At 43.8% G+C, this 19,575-nt stretch overlaps 1 protein-coding gene across 2 annotated transcripts in view; it reads left to right on the top strand.

Annotated features, from left to right (window-relative positions):
* OCA2 (OCA2 melanosomal transmembrane protein) overlaps positions 1–19,575 on the top strand; it is a 561,190-nt gene that overhangs the window by 264,451 nt on the left and 277,164 nt on the right. For both annotated transcript variants that reach the window (XM_077482777.1, XM_077482778.1), the window contains one exon: positions 15,242–15,314. In XM_077482777.1, the coding sequence (XP_077338903.1) occupies positions 15,242–15,314 (73 nt within the window). The remainder of the gene's footprint in view (positions 1–15,241; positions 15,315–19,575) is intronic.

Raw genomic sequence — 19,575 nt, 5'->3', positions numbered from 1 at the left:
GCTGTTATTGGCCGACAGCTGATCACAAGGTAAGGGGCTGGGATTGGTTATCAGCTGAGTCTCTGTAACTCTGTGATCACAGCGTGCACCCTGCGAGGCGCGTGCACAGGGGAGGATGTCCTATGACGGCCTCCTGGAAATTGAGGTCCACGCTGTAGCCTTCATTTGGCTATGGCCCAGACCTCAAGTGGTTAATAAATCTAATACATACTAATAAATTGAAGCCTAACTGCAGCTCACACTTTTTAAGCAGTTACAACAGTTATTTTTCTTTTTGGGATAAATGTTTTAACCACTTCAGCCCTGGAAGATTTTCCCCCTTAATGACCAGGCTATTTTTTGCGATCCAGCACTGCGTCGCTTTAACTGACAATTGCGTGGTCGTGCAATGTTGTACCCAAACAAAATGTATGTCCTTTTTTTCCCCACAAATAGAGCTTTCTTTTGGTGGTATTTGATTACCTGCTACAAAAAAGCGACAATTTTGAGAAGAAACACAATATTTTGTACTTTTTGCTATAATGAATATGCCCCAAAAAATGAAAACAAACTTCATCAGTTTAGGCCAATATACATTTTTCTACATATTTTTGGTAAAAAAATCGCAATAAGCGTATATTGATAGGTTTGCGCAACATATATAGCTTCTACAAAATAGAGGCTAGATTTATGACTTTTTTTATACTAATAATGGCAGTGGGCTGCAATTTTATATTTTATCAGGACTGCGACTTTGCGGTGGAAAAATCGGACACTTTTGACACTTTTTTTTTTTTTGGGGCCATTGACATTAATACAGCGATCAGTGATATAAATAACTACTGATTACTGTATAAATGCCACTGCCAGGGGAAGGGTTAGCTGTGTTCCTTCACTGTGTGTTATAACTGTGGGGGAAATGTGGCTGAATAGGGGAGAAAGATAATTTTTCCTACTTAGTAGGAACACACAATCTGTCTCTTCTCCCCTGACAGAACCAGGATCTGTGTGTTTACACACACATATCTGGGTTCTCTCTCTGTCACAAGCGATCGTGGGTGCCTGGCAGTCATCGCGCCCAACAGGCACGCACAGCGGCTCTGGGGACATGCTGCAGGAATGTGTGGGTGCCTCCGGTGGCATGTGCATTCTTGCTACAGCGTCTTAAAGAGCCGATGCACAGCTATGACGGCTCGCGCAGACGATGTGGCTAAGCAGCTCAACTGTTATTACAAGGGGAGGGAGGGGATGTGCCACGCCGCCCAGGTCTCCTATGCCACCGGGAGACCCAAGCCACTAGCTGGCACATCCGCTGGCTGGCCGGAATCCTAAACAAAGCTGGATTTGTCTTTGATCAGGTCTCTGATGTAGAAACCCATAAGTGTCTGTTTCTGGTTTACTCAGCAGTTTACTCTTTTAGACTCCAGATCCCTCCATAAAGAATTCCTGCCACTGCCTTGTGACGGCAATAGAAGTGAACAGATTTTTTTTTTTAAAGGGACAGTTTAAAGAATTCTAGTGCAAACCCTCCTCTGTAACTCTAAACCGGTAACTGTTAAATTTTTTTAAAGCGTTGCCTATGGAGATTTTTAGGTACTGTAGTTTGCCACCATTATAAGAGCGTGCGCAATTTTAAAGCATGAAATGTTGGGTATCTATTTAATCGGTGTAACATCATCTTTCACATTATACAAAAATATTGGGCTAACTTTACTGTTTCGTTTTTTTAAATTCATTGTATATATTTTCCAAAAAAGTTTGCGTTTGAAAGACTGCTGTGCAAATACAGTGTGTCATAAAATATTGCAACGGCTGCCATTTGATTCTCTAGGGTCTCTGCTAAAAAAAATATATATGTATATTATATTATAAAATTTTATATAATATTTATTTATAACATTTGGGGGTTTGAAGTAATTTTCTAGCAAAAAATGATCTTAACTTGTAAAACAAATGTCAGAATCAGGCCTGGTCTTGAAGGGGTTAATGCTGCTTTAATTTAAGGCGATAAGTAACAGTACTTAGGAACTGCTAAGTGTAGGTACAACCATAATTCTTTCTGGGGTACATGGCTTTATCATTGCATCAGGTCAGAGAGCCTGTCCATGCTATGTGAAAGTGGCTTAATTTAAAGAGGACTTGTTAGGACAGAAATGGTGTATATGCTATTATTGTTTTTAGGATGCCTAAGCTATGATTTTTTGGACTACTTGATTTATTCACTTTAAACAAAATCGCAACCTGTGAAATGATGATAAAAACTGATGTTTGTCCTAGCCTGAGATCATATAGTGAAAAAATATGGCCATGGAAATTGCACTTACAAAAATAAGTAGCAAGGGCAGCTCCCATGTTTCCCTTCTGAAAGGTTTATTTTAATGGAAATCTTTTCTTCTAGTGAACCTTTAACAGCTGCCATTCTATGCTTGTAATGTATTAACTTGCCTGAAACAAAGCTTCAAGGAAATCTGTCTTTATCCTGCCCTGTGCCACACAACGCCATAAAACCTATTTGTTATTAATTTAGCTGCTGATCAAACTCTGCATGTTTCAAGGAAGGCCTGACAACGGGTGGTAATAAAAGTAATGTAAAATCACACATTTATACAATGTAGAGTCAACAAACTGCATAAATAAGACCAGTATAGATATACTCTCTGTATAAAAGTTTTCGAAAAATAATAGTGTTTGATCAAAGGTGATATTCTATACACCTCTATGATGTCAAACTGCAGGCAAATGTGAACATCACCCAAAAGTAATGAGTGACTTACCAGATGGATGCACTTCATGAAAATGGTCTAATATGTTTAAAAAGTTTTTTAAAACGTCATATTTGAAATGCCAAAGGCTTCTTTTGGAATTTGCTGCATCAATATGCAACACCACAGATTACACAATGTTCCTGTATACAGACTGACCAGCAAGCACTGTTAACACTCATAGTAGAGACCCTGTAGAATAAAATGGTGGCCATTGCAGTTTCTCTTATATTCACCGACTGGCACAGCTCCTCTCTCTTAGCCATTGGGTTGTTACGCCACCTTTAGAAGAAGACTAGGCATAACATGTTGGGAAAAACACAGAACTTTCTAGTTCCGCCCAAGGGGCAGTCCCTTAGGTAACAACCCCCCAGCCTGCCATGCAGCCTCAGTTTTATTTTGCCTAGTGAAGGCGAAGGACCTAGGAACCCTGCGGGCTCGTTGGTCCATGTTTTTTCTGCAGAAGCTTTGCTTTTTGTGCAAGACTACAGATCCTGTGATCTGCTATCAACAGCCGGCTGGGTGACAGGCTAGATACCCTTTTATGCTTGTAGTCTCCCCAGACTGGCCAGTTAGCGTGTGCAGACCAGAGCTATGCGCTGGGTTGGCCATTATGTACCTCAGCTTCACAGGTGGTCGTGAGCTTTAATGCTGCGGGGCACACATATGACCGGGCTACTGATGCCTGTGTCAGTGTGCCGTGGCCAGTAGCCACCTCGTACTGATTGGAGAGTGGGTCTGTGATAGAATGTCTCCCAGCTCTGCAGGACTGGTAAGTACAGCTCTCCCTGCCTCGGTGGGGCTGAGCAGCTGGGCATTTCCTGGGAGGTCGATTCGGGGGTTCCCTCACCTCCCTCTCTTCTCTCCCTGTCCCTATCTTCCCTCCCCCCTCCCTGTGGGGGATGCTGCATGTGGCTGCTGAGTGGTGTGTGTGTCATGTGCAGGGCCTCTCCAGAGGGGCTCTCACCTGGGGGGCTGTGCTGGCTGTGCCCTGATGCGTTTTTTTTCTCTCCCTGGGGTGTCTGGTGAGGCTGGGTCTGTGACAGAGAAATGGCAGTGAACAGCGCTGCAGGGATCACTGTCCCTCATGGTATTCAGTGTTCAGCGGCCATCTTAGGTGAGGGCAAGTAGCAACATGCTCTCCCGTAGCTTGGCGGCCATTTTCTCATTGTTTTTGTCCTTTATACTAAATGCTCTGCGGCCATTTTCTTGAAGCCTGAGCATGTTTTTTGGTCAGTCTCAGGGAGCAGCATGCTTTCCTGTAGTTTGGCGGGCATTTTCCCTGTGTTTGTCATTTATTCTGGACTCTTGGCGGCCATCTTATTGGAGCCTGAACACGTTGTAGATTGGTTTCAGTGCCATAAGCAGCAGCTCTGGATGACACAGTGTGATCTCCTATGCACCTGGGAGCTGACAAGGGACACAGACACTACTAGCTGGACAGCGCAGAACCAATCATTGGGTTGAGTCCCACGGGAAAGAGCCCCTCAGCCAGCAGCAGTTATGAGGTTGGGACCATCACTGTCAGGTGGCAGGCAGGGTAGGGTCAGCATAGATTCTGAAACTGGTGTTTCTTCCCCCGAAATCCAGGCAATTGCAACCGGTTCACCTGCAGAATGTGCAGTGCCTCTGGACGCTTTGTCAGCGGTCCTCAATTAGTTTGTTGCCAAGATGGAGGCAAGCGTGGGCGCAAAGGTGCTAAAAAGCGGCCCCTGCCCCCCCCATCCTCTGGGGAGAGTTCTGACGGAGACTCGGGCCCTGCTGAAGCTGGTGACCCCTGTTCTGTCGTTTCAGGTGATGCTGACCAGGACTGTTCGGACAGGGAGGAGGAGTCCCCGTCCGGGTCCGTGCACGACAAAGCCCTGGTTGGAGCACTTATCACAGCTGTGCCTGATACCCTGAAGATTCAGGAGCCAGCAGATCCCTCTGCTGATGTAGCGGTCCATTTTGGGTCCTGTAAGCCAGCCCATTCACCTAAGGTATTCCAGTATCTAACTTATTTTGATAAGTTAATTTACAAGGAATGGTGTCGTCTGCAATGGACCTTTTCGGTCCCCAAATATATGGCGGTGCACTACCCCTTTGAGGAGAGCCTTCTCAAAAAATGGTCTGCTCCTCTGGTCGTGGACTCCCCAGTATCCAGGTTAAACAAAGTAACCACAATCCCGGTAGAGGGGACTCTTACATTTAAGGACCCCATGGACAGGAAGGCCGAGGCAGTGGCCCGTTCCTTGTTTACGGTTGTGGGGTCAACCATGCGACCAGTACTGGCATCCGCACTTGTGTCGCAGACACTGAGTGGGCAAAACTGTTTCACCGTGAACTGGGAGAACATGCTTCTCCTGTCTGCGTGGAACTAGCAGACCAACTAATGCAAGGCCTTAAGTACGTTTGTGACAGGGCCCTGGATACTCTTCCTCTGTTATCCATGGCTTCAGTTTCAGCAGTGGTGCTGAAGCGCCTGATTTGGTCAAAATGCTGGTCTGCTGACCAGGCATCCAAAAAAGTGCTAACGGATCTTCCCTTCCTTGGAAACTGGCTCTTTGGCGCCTCTTTGGATGACATTATTAAAAATGCCACAGGTAGTAAGAGTACTCTACTCCCACAGGCCAGGAAGGCTAAGGAGCCACGCTGTAAGCAAGGGCCCTCGTTTTCCGCTCACAAACAACTTTTCCGTCTGCCCGGAGCTTCGACCAAGCGCACCCAGCCCGACAGGGCGACTACTGAAGGACCAAAGCGTCCCTGGACCCAGCGAGCGAGCAAAAGTGCTACTGCATGAAGGTTTGTCCCCACCCACAACACAGATGGGGGGTTGCAGCCCGGTGGACCTCGGCTATCCGCCCAATGGGTCTGCGATCTGATTTCCTCAAGGTACAAGATAGTTTCTCTCTTGGCCGCAAAACAGATTCTTCCCCTCCAGCATACCTGTACTCCTGGCTCGTCGGGAGGCCCTTTTGGGGGCGGTAAGGGACCTGCTGAGTCGGGGGGTGATAGTACCTGTTCCGGACTTGGAGCGTTTCCAGGGGTTCTACTCAAACCCATTTGTAGTCCCCAAGAAGGAAAGGGTACGTCCAATCTTGGATCTAAAAGCCCTCAATTACTTTGTGAAAGTACAGAGGTTCAGAATGGAATCGGTTCGCTCAGTAGTCGCTGCACTCCATCAATGGGACTCCCTGGCATCCTTAGACATCCAGGATGTGTACCTGCACATACCCATATGCCTACAGCATCAGAAGATTCTGCGATTCAGTCGGGGAAGCCCACTACCAGTTTGTGGCTCTCTTGGTTTTGCATCAGCCCCCCGAGTCTTTACCAAGGTATTGGCTCCTGTTTTGGCGTTGCTACGGCAACGCGGAATCGCGATTGCAGGATACCTAGACGATCTCCTCCTGAGAGCATCTTCCACCTCAGAGTTAGAGGAGGATGTGGCGATCGCAATGCAGACCCTGAAGGAAATTGGGTGGCTGTTAAACCTAAAGAAGTCAGTGATTGTACGACTCAGTGTTTAGAGTACCTAGGCTTGCTGCTGGACTCCATGGAAGCCAGAGTGTTTCTCCTTTCAGACAAGCTGCAGACTCTCAGAGCTGCGGTGAAACTGCTGATGGACCTTAAGTGGTCATCCCTATGCTTCTGCATGCGAGTCCTGGGACTCATCGTGGCCTCCTTTTGACTCTGTATCGTATGCCCAATTCCACACTAGAGTCCTGCAGAAGGAGATTTTGACAAAATGGGACAAATATCCGTTGTCCCTGGATTGTCAGATTCAGGTGAGCCAGTTAGTCAGGGATTCCCTGATCTGATGGCTGAGGTTCCCGGCACTTCAGTCCGGGAAGTCGTTCCTACCTCTGAAATGGACGGTGATCACAACGGACACCAGCCTATCAGGCTGGGGTGGAGTAACGGGAGTTGAGTCGACCCAGGGCCTCTAGTCGTGGAGGAATCCAAATTGCCGATCAATCTGCTCGAACTGAGGGCGACCCATGCTATGCCTCTCCACATGGTCGATAAGACTGCAAGGGCGTCCGATCAGGATCCAGTCAGACATCGCCACTGCTGTGGCATATGTCAATCAACAAGGAGGAATAAGAAGCTTGGCCGCCACATGGGAGGTTGCTCACATACTTCAGTGGGCAGAGCGACATGTACCAGCTCTGTCAGCCATTTACATCCCGGGAGTGGAGAACTGGCAGGCGGACTATCTAAGTCGCCAGATGCTGGACCCAGGAGAATGGGCATGGCATCTGGAGGTGTTCTGGCTACTGTGCCTGCGGTGGGGCACACCAGACTTGGATCTTCTGGCCTCCCGTCTCAACCGGAAGGTGCTGAGATTCGTGTCCAGGACAAGAGATCCATAGGCTGACGCACTGGTGGCTCCATGGGATCAGTACCAGCTTATCTATGCCTTTCCTCCGCTGAAGCTGTTACCATGTCTGCTCCGCAGAGTGGAGACCAATGGGGTTCCAGTAATTCTGATTTCCCTAGATTGGCCCCAGCCTCCCTGGTACGCAGACCTAGTGTGCCTGGTGGCAGACGCCCCCTGGCGACTGCCGTTACGAGAAGACCTTCTGTCTCAAGGTCCAATTCTCCATCCTGCTTTACCATTGCTGGTTTTAACGGCATGGCTATTGAGAGCCAGGTGTTAAGGAACCGGGGTCTTTCGGACCCAGTGATCCCAACTATGCTGAGAGCATTGAAATCTTCTTCTCAGAAGATATATCATCGTACCTGGAAGGCCTACATCTCCATGTGTGAGGAGAAAGGATGGCATCTGTGCTCCTTTTCTATATCCAGGGTCCTGCTGTTTCTTCAGCAATTTGGCTACTAGTGGCCAAATAAAGGGTTAAAAGCACCACTGCCAAAAGCACTTTGCTGGTGCTTTGCAGGCGCTTCCCATTGATTTCAATGGGAAGGAGAGCTTTAAGAGCGGTGTATTCACCGCTCCAAAAGTGCTGCAAAGAAGCTGCTTGCAGGACTTTTTTTGATGCCCTGCCAGTGCAGCACCTCAGTGTGAAAGCACTCGGGCTTTCACATTGGGATTGCAGATGAGGCTTTTTTCAGGCGCTTTACAGTCACTTTTTTTTAACGCTAAAGCGCCTGAAAAATGCCACAGTGTGAAAGGGGTCTCACTGTGAAAGCATTTGGGCTTTCATATTGGCATTGCAGATGAGGCTTCTTTCAGGCGCTTTACAGGCGCTTTTTTTTTTAACACTAAAGCACCTAAAAAACACCTGAAATACACACCAGTGTGAAAGGGGTCCCAAGGCCCTCCATTAAAGCGGGCTCTTTCTCCAGTGCCAGGGGCATCTGCCTCTAGGCAGTCCCGACTGCCTCCGAAATCAGAGTCTAGAGGAAAGCCTCAGGGCCAGGCCCAGGCACAAAAGAAGTCCTGGGGGAGGAAACCTGCAAAGCAGAATTCTAAAGCCTCATTATGAAGGGGCGCCCCCTCTCGCCAGGGTGGGGGGAAGACTTCTGCAGTTCAGAAGTCTAGCAGGAGGGAATTTAGGACAGATGGGTCATCTCCACGATAACGCTAGGGTACAAACTGGAATTCCGGGAGTTTCCACTAGTTTTGAGGTCAAACATTCCCAAAGATCCAGGGAAAAGGCAATCTCTGTTTCGGGCATTAGACCGATCATTGGCTCAGGGGGTGATCATGCAAATCCCCACAGAAGAGCAAGATTTGGGGTTCTATTCAAACATCTTTACGGTATCAAAACCAAATGGAGATGTCAGACCCATTCTAGATCTAAAGAGTCTAAATCAATTCCTGAAGGTCCACTCTTTTCACATGGAGTCGATCAGTTCGGTGGTTTCTATCCTACAAGGGGAACTATCGACATCAAGGATGCATATCTGCATGTTCCTATATTTCCCACACACCAAAGGTTTCTGCGGTTCGAGGTAGAACAGCATAATTTTTAGTTTGAAGCCTTGCCCTTCGGCTGGCTACAGCACCCCAGGTATTTACAAGGCTTCTGGCTCCACTTCTAGCCAGGTTAAGGGTGCAGGGCAAAACAATCCTGGCATACCTGGAGAATCTATTTCTAATAATAGACCATTCAGTGGCCCGTTTGGAGCAAAGTGTGTGCATTACAACCAAATACCTGAAAAATCTAGCTTGGATTCTCAACCTAGAGAAGTCTTCCTTAAAACGACTAAAAAGACTGGAGTACTTGGGTCTGATCATAGACACAACCCAGAAAATTCTGTTCTTGCCTCAGGCAAAGATCAATGCCATAGGAGAGCTGGTGCAGATGGCCAGGTCAAAAATAGATCCCTCCATTCGCCTTTGCATGAGATTGTTAGCAAAGATGGTGGTTTCATTCAAAGTGGTTCCCTATGCCCAGTTCCATTCGAGACTGTTGCAAAACAGTATCCTGTCTGCTTGGAACAAAATGGTTCAAGCTCTAGATTTGCCAATGCAGCTTTCCCCAAGGGTGTCCCAGAGCCTTGGTTGTTAACCCCAAATCTGCTAAATGGAAAATCCTTCAGACCAGTTATCTGGAAGATGGTAATGACAGATGCCAACCTTTAAGGTTGGGGAGCAGTACTAGAAAAGATGACTGTCCAGGGACAGTAGTCAAGAACCAAAAGAACTTTGCCCATCAACATCCTAGAGATTTGGGCAGTGCATCTGGCTCTGACAGCCTGGACATTACGGGTTTGTCCTGTCAGGATCCAATCCGACAATGCCACAGCTGTGGCTAAGATCCATCACCAAGGGGGCACCAAGAGCCTCGCAGCACAGAGGGAGGTGAACCATATTCTAACTTGGACAGAAAGGAATGTTCCCTTCCTAGCGGCTCTTTTCATTCCGGGAGTAGAGAATTGGCAGATGGACTACTTGAGTCACCAGCAATTTCTCCCCGGGGGAATGGTCCCTTCACCCAGACATTTTTCTGGCTGCTTGCCAAAAATGGGGGACTCTGGATGTAGATCTTCTGGCGTCCAGGTTCAACATGAAGTTGGTCAACTTTGTGCCCAGTACAAGGGATCCACTCACAGGCGGAACAGATGCATTGGTGACCCAGTGGGATCAGTTCTCACTGATTCAGTTGCTGCCACAAATTCTTTGCAGGATTAAACTAGAAAGAGAGACTGTAATTCTTTTAGCCCCAGGATGGCCTAGAAGGTCCTGGTAGGCAGGAAACATAAAGATGGCGGTGGGGGATCCATGGTCCCTTCCAGTACATCCAGACTGACTCTCACAGGGGCCGATACTCCATCCTACCTAAACTTTAAATTTAACAGCTTGGCTATTGTAACCCACATTCTGAAGAAACATGGGCTATCCAGGTCACTTATCTCTACCTTGATTAATGTAAGGAAGCCAGCTTCCAGAATCATATATTGGAGACTGGAGGGCTTATGTTTCCTGGTGTGAATCAAGATTTGGCACCTTCGGAAATTTAGCATAGGCAGAACTCTTGCCTTTCTACAATTGGGAGTAGAGGTGAAGCTGGCCTCGAGTACTATTAAGGGCCAAGTCTCGGCTTTATTGGAATTTCAAAGACCGCTTCCTTTGCATTCTTTGGTTTGGGTTTTTATGCAAGGGGTGATGCGGCTTAGTCCGCCAGTTATATCACCCTTGGGACTTGAACTTGGTTTTGTCAGTGTTGCATAAACAGCCCTTTGAACCGATACAGCATACTCCCTTAGTCCTTCTAACAAGGAAGTTAGTGTTCTTGGTTGCTATATACTTAGCAAGGAGTATTTCCGAATTGGCTGCTTTTTCTTGTAAAAAGACATATTTGATTATTCACGAGGACAGGGTTGTGTTGTGTCCTCATCCAAGTTTTCTTTGCATCCTGAACAATTTTCCTGACAGTTGTGGCTGAAATTTTAGTTGGTCTTCCTGAATGTGGTTTGGTTTCAACAGAACCCCTAATTTTTCCTCTTCTTGATTAGAATTTGAACACTGCTGATTGGCATTCTCAATTCCTTGGATATCTTTTTATAGCCCTTTCCTGTTTTACAGTTCAACTACCTTTTCCCACAGATCCTTGTGATAATGCTCTTGTTTTCGCCATGATTCATAATGCAGAAACGTCAGTGCATCACTGGATGAAAGATGCAAGGGTCTGTCAGGAGTCCAGAAACTGATTGACCTTTTATATATACTCTCTCTCACACACACACACACACACACACACACACACACACACACACACACACACACACACTTTACAAGCAAACAGATTACAGGTGAGGATGGTTACCTTTAATAGCCATTCAAACCCCTTTGTGTCAACATGTGTGCATATGTTATCAGGCCAAAATCACCAGGGTATGTAAACTTTTGATCAAGGTCATTTGGATAGTTTCTGTTGTGATTATAATTTAAAAAGAGTAAACAGTTGATAGTGTTTGGCTGAAGCCATTTATTAACCACTTCAATACAGAACTTTTATACACCCTTCCCAGACCAAATATTAGGTTTCAGCGCTCTCACCTTTTGAATGACAATTACATTTTTTTCTAAAACAGAGCTTTCTTTTGGTAGTATTTAAAAACCGCTGGATTTTTCTTGTAGTGCAAGGGCCTGCCTGATTGCATACACATTGAAACTCCTAAGGTTTGACCTCATATTATATCGTTTTGGTAAATCTGAAGGAAAAACTCATCAGAAAATCTGAGTGTGTATAGGGCTTTACAAACTATGGTGCAAATCATTGAAAATTGATCACACCTGATCTCCTGAGGCACCAGGGAAATATTCAGGACAGTAATTGAAAACGGGGAAATGGCAGTATATTAGAAATATGGGCTAATAGTTTACAAGACTGTGATGGTGTCTGAATCGTTCTCCGATGCAAAGGCCAGGTTGGGAGGGACATTGGGGACAATGGAAACTGGTGTCTTTCCTAACTCCTCTTTTGGTGCACACCCGAAAAAAAAATTTTGGTGTCGTCTTCCGGATCCTGATGGTGGAATAATGGTCTGGAAAATGGCACTCATGTAGTCTGACACAATCAGAGAAAATGCTTTCTGGGGGGGAATACTTGTTGATAGATCAGGGCAGTGACTATGTCTTCAATAAACTTTATGAAGGTGCTAGGTGTTTCTGTTGATTTTAGATGATGAAAGAATTTAAAAGGGCCAAATGAAAAAAGTTAATTGTGACTCTTTTGTACCAGAAGAGGGATTTTCATGTTGGTAAATAGGGCTGCAACTGAATTTATTGTACTCAATGATACAGGAAGGCTTTCGAATGGGACAGCATCTTCTGCAAAGTTCCACGAGGTGTCTACCTCGTTCCTCAAGCTTGTCGATTTCCCCCCCCCTTTGTAGTTTTGTGGTGACTAGACTCTGTGGGAAGCCCTTTGTTTTTCCTTGCTGTACCGCAGGCCAGAGTATTTTTCAGGTATAGGTGGCGGAGAAGGGGCAAACTGGCATAGTAGCTGTCCATGTAAATATGATACCCTTTTGGAGGAGTGGGAATGCCAACTCCAAAACAATTTTTCCACTTCTTCCCATGTACGATGGACACTCAGGGGGCTGGAGCTGGGAATCTTTGCCTTTGTACACGCGGAAAAAGTATACATATCCGGTGGAGCTTTCACAGAGCTTGTTGAGCTTCAATCCATACCTTGCCCTATTACTGGGGATATATTGCTTGATTCCCAGCCTGCCTGTGAAACCAGGGATTCGTCCACAGATGTTTCACATGCCGCTCTGCATAGTGACCTGCTGTGATTGGATACAGCCGGTCACGCTTCTCCCCATGCTCCGCCATCCACTCATTACCCTCATCGGGGAACGACTGTGTCCCGAGGGACATGCCAGATCCCTGATCGCTGCATTAGCGGCGGTAAGCCGGGGACATCATATGATGCCGCCCAGGATGGGAGATCCCATCTGCGGATGTCCATATGACTATGGCAGGGTAATGAAGTGGTTAACCGTGAGTGTGAAAAGTTTTTATGACTTCATTCATATTCTCTGAAAAATGGCCAAGAAATAAGGGTATAGAGTTTAGAGGGACAGCCAGGTCTTGGTAGATTTGCAGTGGTCTGATACTCCCATTTCAAAATGATCGCTTGCACAGTGCTCCTTCGGATGTTTAAAGCTTGGGAAATCTTTTTGTATCCAAATCCGGCTTTAAACTTCTCCACAACAGTATTACGGACCTGCCTGGTGTGTTCCTTGGTCTTCATGATGCTCTCTGCGCTTTCAACAGAACCCTGAGACTATCACAGAGCAGGTGCATTTATACAGAGACTTGATTACACACAGGTGGATTCTATTTATCACCATCAGTCATTTAGGACAACATTGGATCATTCAGAGATCCTCGCTGAACTTCTGGAGTGAGTTTAATGCACTGAAAGTAAAGGGGCCGAATAATTTTGCACGCACCACTTTTCAGTTTTTTATTTGCTAAAAAAGTTTAAAATATCCAATAGATTTCGTTCCACTTCACAATTGTGTCCCACTTGTTGGTGATTCTTCACAAAAAATTAAAATTTTATATCTTTGTTTGAAGCCTGAAATGTGGCAAAAGGTTGAAACGTTCAAGGGGGCCGAATACTTTCGCAAGGCACTGTGTGTGTGTGTGTGTGTGTGTGTGTGTGTGTGTGTATGTGTATATATATATATATATATATGTGTATATATATATATATATATATATATATATATATATATATATATATATATATATATATATATATATATATATAATTTGCTTGCAAGATTTCATCAAACTAACAAAAAAAAAATCCAGTATATATTTTATAAATTGTAGACACTATATCTTTTGCACAAACCAATCCAATGTACGCTTATTGGGATTTTTTCCCAAAAATATATAGCGGAAAACATTGGTCTGCATTTATGAAGAAGTTTGCTTTTTAAAAAAAAATTTTATTGGATGCATTTTATCCACTTCAGCTCCAGAAAGATTTACCCCCTTAATGACAGGCCATTTTTTGCGATACGACACTGCGTCGCTTTGACAATTGCATGGTCGTGCAATGTGGTAACCAAACAAAATTTAAATTTTTATTTTTTTTTCCAAAACTTGAGATTTCTTTTGGTTTTCATCAGTTGAGACCGATATGTTGTTCTACACATTTTTGTTCAAAAAAAATAAAAAATCGCAAGAAGCGTATATTGGTTTGTGCAAAAGTTATAGCGTCTACAAAATAGGGGCTAGCTTTATGGCATTTTTATTTATTTTGTTTTACTACTAATGGCGGTGCTCTGCTATTTTTCTTTTCTTTTTTTGGGACCATTGACATTTTATACAGGGATCAGTGCTATAAAAATTCACTAATTACTGTGTAGATGTCACTGGTAGGGAAGGGGTTAACACTAGGGGCGATCAAGAGGTTAAATGTGTTCCCTCAGTGTGTTTCTTACTGTGGGGGGAATGCAACTGACTATAGGAGAAGCCAGATCATTGTTCAAAGCTAGTAGGAACAGACTATCTGTCTCATCTCCTGACACAACTGGGATTTATATGAATTACACACACAAATGCCCATTCTGCCTCTCGTGGCCGGTTGTCATTGTGACCGCTGGCCACAAGCAGCTGGTGCGCGCCTGCTCTAGCTGTTTAAAGGGCCAGCATACAGCTACGGCGATTTGTGGGAGAGAGCCGACCTGCTGCAGTATGACGTCGGCTAGTGGTTAAAGCAGGAAAAAACGTTTTTTTTTTTTTCCCATATTTGTCTTTTTGGTTTTATAGCACAAGAAAAAAACCCAGAGGTGATGAAATACCACCAATAGGGATGAGCTCCGGCATGTTCGCACAGCCCATGCGCATAACCCGCCAGGAAGTTGGCCCTGCGCTGCGCTAAACACAGGCAGTGAGACATTGTTTTGATGCAGAGACCGGGAAATGTCTCGCTGCCTGTGATTAGAGCAGCGCAGTGACGACTTCCTGGCGGGCTCTTCACATGGGCTGTGCGAACATGCCGGAGCTAATCCCTAATCACCAATAAAAAGCTATATTTGTGTAATAAAAACTATATAAATGTTATTTGGGTACAGTGTTGCATGCCTGCGCAATTGTCGCTTAACGTAAAACACTGCCGTATCGCAAAAAATAACCTGGTCATGCAGGGGTCGTAAATCTTCTGGAGGTCAAGTGGTTCAAGGGACTTTTGCTATTTATAAAAACACTCTGCCTGCAAAGAAACGGCTTAAACTTACCATTCCCACTTCCACTGGGAAGATCAATTGAATGGGACAGATAAGTAATAAATCATCTTTATTGGACAGAGGTCTTCTTTTCTAGTTTTTAAAAAAGGGTCATTGTTACAATTGACATGTAAATTAGACTGTGTAGAGATCCCAGTAAAGATTTTTGAGAGGCTGATAAATTACAAGAAATCTCTTCTCGTGCAGGTTTTTTTCATCTTTCTATGCAATTGTATTTTTTTTTTTCATCCCTCCTATGTGATTGTGGACGTTTTATACAGTAGTGATTCCAATAAAAATATTTTCTGTGCAGAAATAATTTGCTAATTGCATGTTTCTGATACTTTCGGCAGATTTTATTTAGCACATATCCTGATAAGGGCAGACCATGGCAGATGTTGGCCCTGTCATCTTTGGAAAGCTACGGTATCCTTTAGTCATCTGTTATGGTCTCTCATCACAGGGTGTAATGTGGTTTAATTTAAGGTGATATATAATAGTTCTTCCACTGTTCAAAGTGTGACATTCACAGAGATTCATTTTCTCCCTGTCTGAGATCCCCATTCTGCAGAATTAATTTCAAAGAAAATGACTTGCTTCATAAAAGCTGCTCCTCTCAGATTGCCTCCAAATGATATTGCTCTCACCAAAATCTATGAAAAGGTGTGCTTCTGTGCAAGTTTTTTTTTTTTTCTTGTTATATACAAAAAAGGTATTGATTTATGAATCAATTTGAGGATGCTGCTTAGTATTTTGAAACTGTTCTCAGTTATTATAATCTGATGTTAAAATGTAGCTAAATGTATAAATGTATATATGGTGTTTTTGCATACAGTATGTAGTTGAACAGCATCAGAGAGCTGTAAAGATTGTATGAATGACTTTACAAAAATGTTTAATTTTATTGGTATTGGTCTTTTGCTTTTTCATATAGAGAAGCTGCTACCAGCAGTTGTCTTATGCATTAAATAGTTCCAACATAAAGCACATCAATTTAGGCAAAAGCCAATTAGCCATTTTTGAGTTGGAATCTACAAAAACACACTGTAGAAAAAAATGCAACAATATTGTTGAGAATGCAAATAATAAACAAAAAAATACTAAAACAATTGTGCCAATAAACCTGGGTCCAAGCATTGCAGGGCTACGGTGATGATTGCTAAGTCACTATGCTGACCAGTTGCAGTACCTTCTAATAGTAAAAGTTTTTTTTTCTTTCTGCATGCTCTTGATGTCTGAGCTGTCAATGTGTTCGCTGTGTTCACTTGGCAGTGGACATAATTGAAGATGGTCTGGTACACAGGGTTCATCAATGCTTCTGATAGGAATTCAGAATAAATTTGAACAGTAATGCCCTGTACACACGATCTGACTTTCCATCAAGAAAACCGTGGATTTTTGTTTTGAAGGTTGTTGGCTCCAACTTGTCTTGCATACACACGGTCACACAAATGTTGGCAAACAATTACGAACGTAGTGACGTACAAGACACAAGTGATAGCTCCATTACGAACGGTAGTTACATCTCCGGCTCTTACTTGATACAGAGCATACATGGACTTATGTCTAGACTTGTGTACACACGAAAGTTAGACAACAAACATTTGTTGGCGGAAAATTTGAAAACCTGCTAGCCAAGATCTGTTGGCAGAAAGTTCACCAACAAATGTTCGATGGAGCATATAAACAGTCGGACTTTCCAACAAGCTTACATCCAACATTTGTTGGAAAATCCGATTGTGACTACGGGGCATAAGACATTTTTTGATTTTACCTAAAATTTACTGAATTGAAATCCTGATACATTTTTGACAGATTTGAAGGTACTGTTACAATTTTGGTTAAAAAGCATTAGAAAGTGGATTGTCAGATCTTCTGATGACACCAAGGTAACATCATTATGAAATGCCAAAAGCAAAACTGCACTGCTCCAAGCTAATAAAATAGTCTCCTGGAAAGTCCACTGCTCTGATTGCAGGTCGCAAGAGCTTGTCTAGCTCAATACGTATAGAAAAATAAAAGAATGAGGCATGGAAATCCGACTGGGGACCTAGGGAAAGCTGGTCATATATGGATCAAAATCCTTCTGAACTGGCAGGATTTCGGCCGAACTGGCCATGGCCACTGTGGTTTAAAGAGGAAGTAAACCCTGATGAGTTTACTTCCTCTTTCATTCCCTGCAAAGGTAAAGCATAATGGACTACTATGCATCGCAGAGTAGTCCATTATGTGTCACTTACCTGACACAGGAGCCAGTGATGTCACCGCTGTCCCCTGTAGTCCGGCGCATCCATCTTCTCGGTGGGTCTCGCTGCTCTGCCTCTGTCATTCGGCCGAAGCCGCGATGACATCACTCCCGCGCATGCTCATGGGAGCCACCACGCGTGGCATATCGCCGTTGACGGGTGCCGCTCTCATTGCGCCTGCACGCCGCTGTCTATGGAGCATGCGCCGTAGACAGCGGTGCCTGTCTTTCGGCAAATATCTCCTAAACTGTGTAGGTTTAGGAGATATTTCTTGGACCTACAGGTAAGCCTTAATCTAGGCTTACCTGTAGGTCAAAGTGTGTTGTAAGGGTTTACAACCACTTTAACAGAAGTTTAAGTTTCTTGTGTATATACTGCAGCTGGTTATAAACACACTCTAGGGTCTTAGGCCACACATCTCTAACATGTTTCACTACTCCTATCAAAGATAATCATGTGATTAAGCCCTAGGAGTGAAACATGTCAGAGGGGAGTCGCCTGTGTCTACCATCATCTATATAAAATAAACTTACCAGTGGGATTTCCGTGGAGTGCCACCTTGTTGTTTTTTTGCCTGCACTTCTGTATTTAAAAAAAAAAAGAGTAATCAAGACCACAAAAGGTTCAGTCCCTTCAAAATCTAGGTATGTGCTCAGTCTTAAGAGCTATAAGAGTTAAAATCGGGGATGCTTTCATGTTTAGGGAAGCGTTCATAATTTTGAGAAAGACATTATTTTTTCCTGTGTTTTATCCCTTACTGCATTGCAGTTTTAGTTGCACAGACATATTTGTATATAAAATTTTATATAATGCAGCCTGAGCAGCCATAGACAATTCAGTCATGGCTTTTGAGACATTTATTGTTTTAAGGTTAAGGAGTTAACTGACCGGGTCATATTCTAAATCTGTCTTAATAAAATGTTTGGCAATCAGATGTTGTCCAAATTGATTAATCCACCTATCAGTTAAGTTTACACTTGGTTAAAATTAATTTCTAGCAGTGGACACATACATATGAAGTATTGACTATTAATAACTGTTGTGTTGTCTTAATGAATTATTTGGATAATCAAGAAGGTTTTTTTTACTAACAAGAATCACAGAGCTAAAATCATCTAATGGAAAGCTGATGGCATGTCATTAAATATACAGAGGAACTTTTATAATAAAATTGCATACACACAAATAAGGGTTTCAAAAACAGCAAATGGGTGAGAGCAACATTCTATCAAACATTGGTTGATGCATTTATGATGCCATTTATAGGTTCTAAGCTAAAGCGGAGTTCCCCCCCACATTTTTCACTCCTCACCATGTAGCACTAATGTGCCTTCTTAAAATGAATTGACAATTTTATTTTTTCTGTTCACTTACCTAATTTGGTTAGGTTATATCTAATTTCACTTCCTCTAGGGCAGTCTTTCTCAACTCCAGTCCTCAAGGCCCCCCAACAGGTAATGTTGTTAGAATTTCCCACAGATGAAATGGCTGTGCTAATTACTAACTCAGTGAAACTGATCAAATCATCTGTGCAAAATGATGGAAAGCCTGAAAACATTACCTGTTGGGGCGCTACGAGGACTGGAGTTGAGAAACACTGCTCCAGGGGGCCGCAGCTGCAGACGTCATTTCTGTTTTTTTCATTGACTCCTGGGAAAGCTTGGAATCTCACAGCTCCAGTAACATGTAACATTTAACATTAGCATCTATAGGAAACCTTGGACAGCTTGGTATGGCTGTGCCATGCCAAGCTGACCAAAATTGCAATGCACATGCGTGAGATAGCCAGCATGCACGGAATCCAGGAAGGACACTGTTGCTTCAAATGCCCACTCTGGAGATGGCCAGGCTATGCAGAAACATCACTAAGTAAGAAAACAATGCTGCACAGATAGAAAACTGGGCATAGTTTACAACATACCTTTTTACATTGCACAAGGCATGAGTATTTTAGGAGCATTTTTATCTTAAGTCCTATTTCAACCGGTACTCTGCTTTAAAGTTCAGCAATTTTTTTAGATGGAGTAGTGAATCATTATAACCTCTGTTTAAAAAAAAAAACAACAAAAAGTTAATGTTTATATCAAACTCAATTTTTATATCGTTTGGCCGAGGAGAACAGGTAGACTTTTATGTGCTGTTTTTAATTTTTTTCTCCCTTACCCTTTTTCAGGACACAAGGGTCATTGGAACAGGAAGGTGCGGACCGCAAAAGCTTGATGGCTCCACTTGCCTTGCAGCACTAGTGGGCCAGCGACTAGGGCAGCAGGGTTAGAGTAGGCAGCATAAATTCTCTCAATTGTTCTGCTTATTTTTGAACATTGGTGACTAAATTCAGCAGGGGAACTGTAGCGAGGAGAGGGTCCAGTGGATGTAGAGAAGCCAAAAGCATTGATAGTTTAAGAAATGTGGAACCATTTCTACTTTTTCTTGTTTGATGC

The sequence above is a fragment of the Lithobates pipiens genome, unplaced genomic scaffold (assembly GCF_037356315.1).
Source record: "Lithobates pipiens isolate NorthernLeopardFrog02 unplaced genomic scaffold, aLitPip1_a1.2 Scaffold_16, whole genome shotgun sequence".
Taxonomy (NCBI): domain Eukaryota; kingdom Metazoa; phylum Chordata; class Amphibia; order Anura; family Ranidae; genus Lithobates; species Lithobates pipiens.
This window is presented reverse-complemented; position numbering and strand designations above follow the sequence as displayed.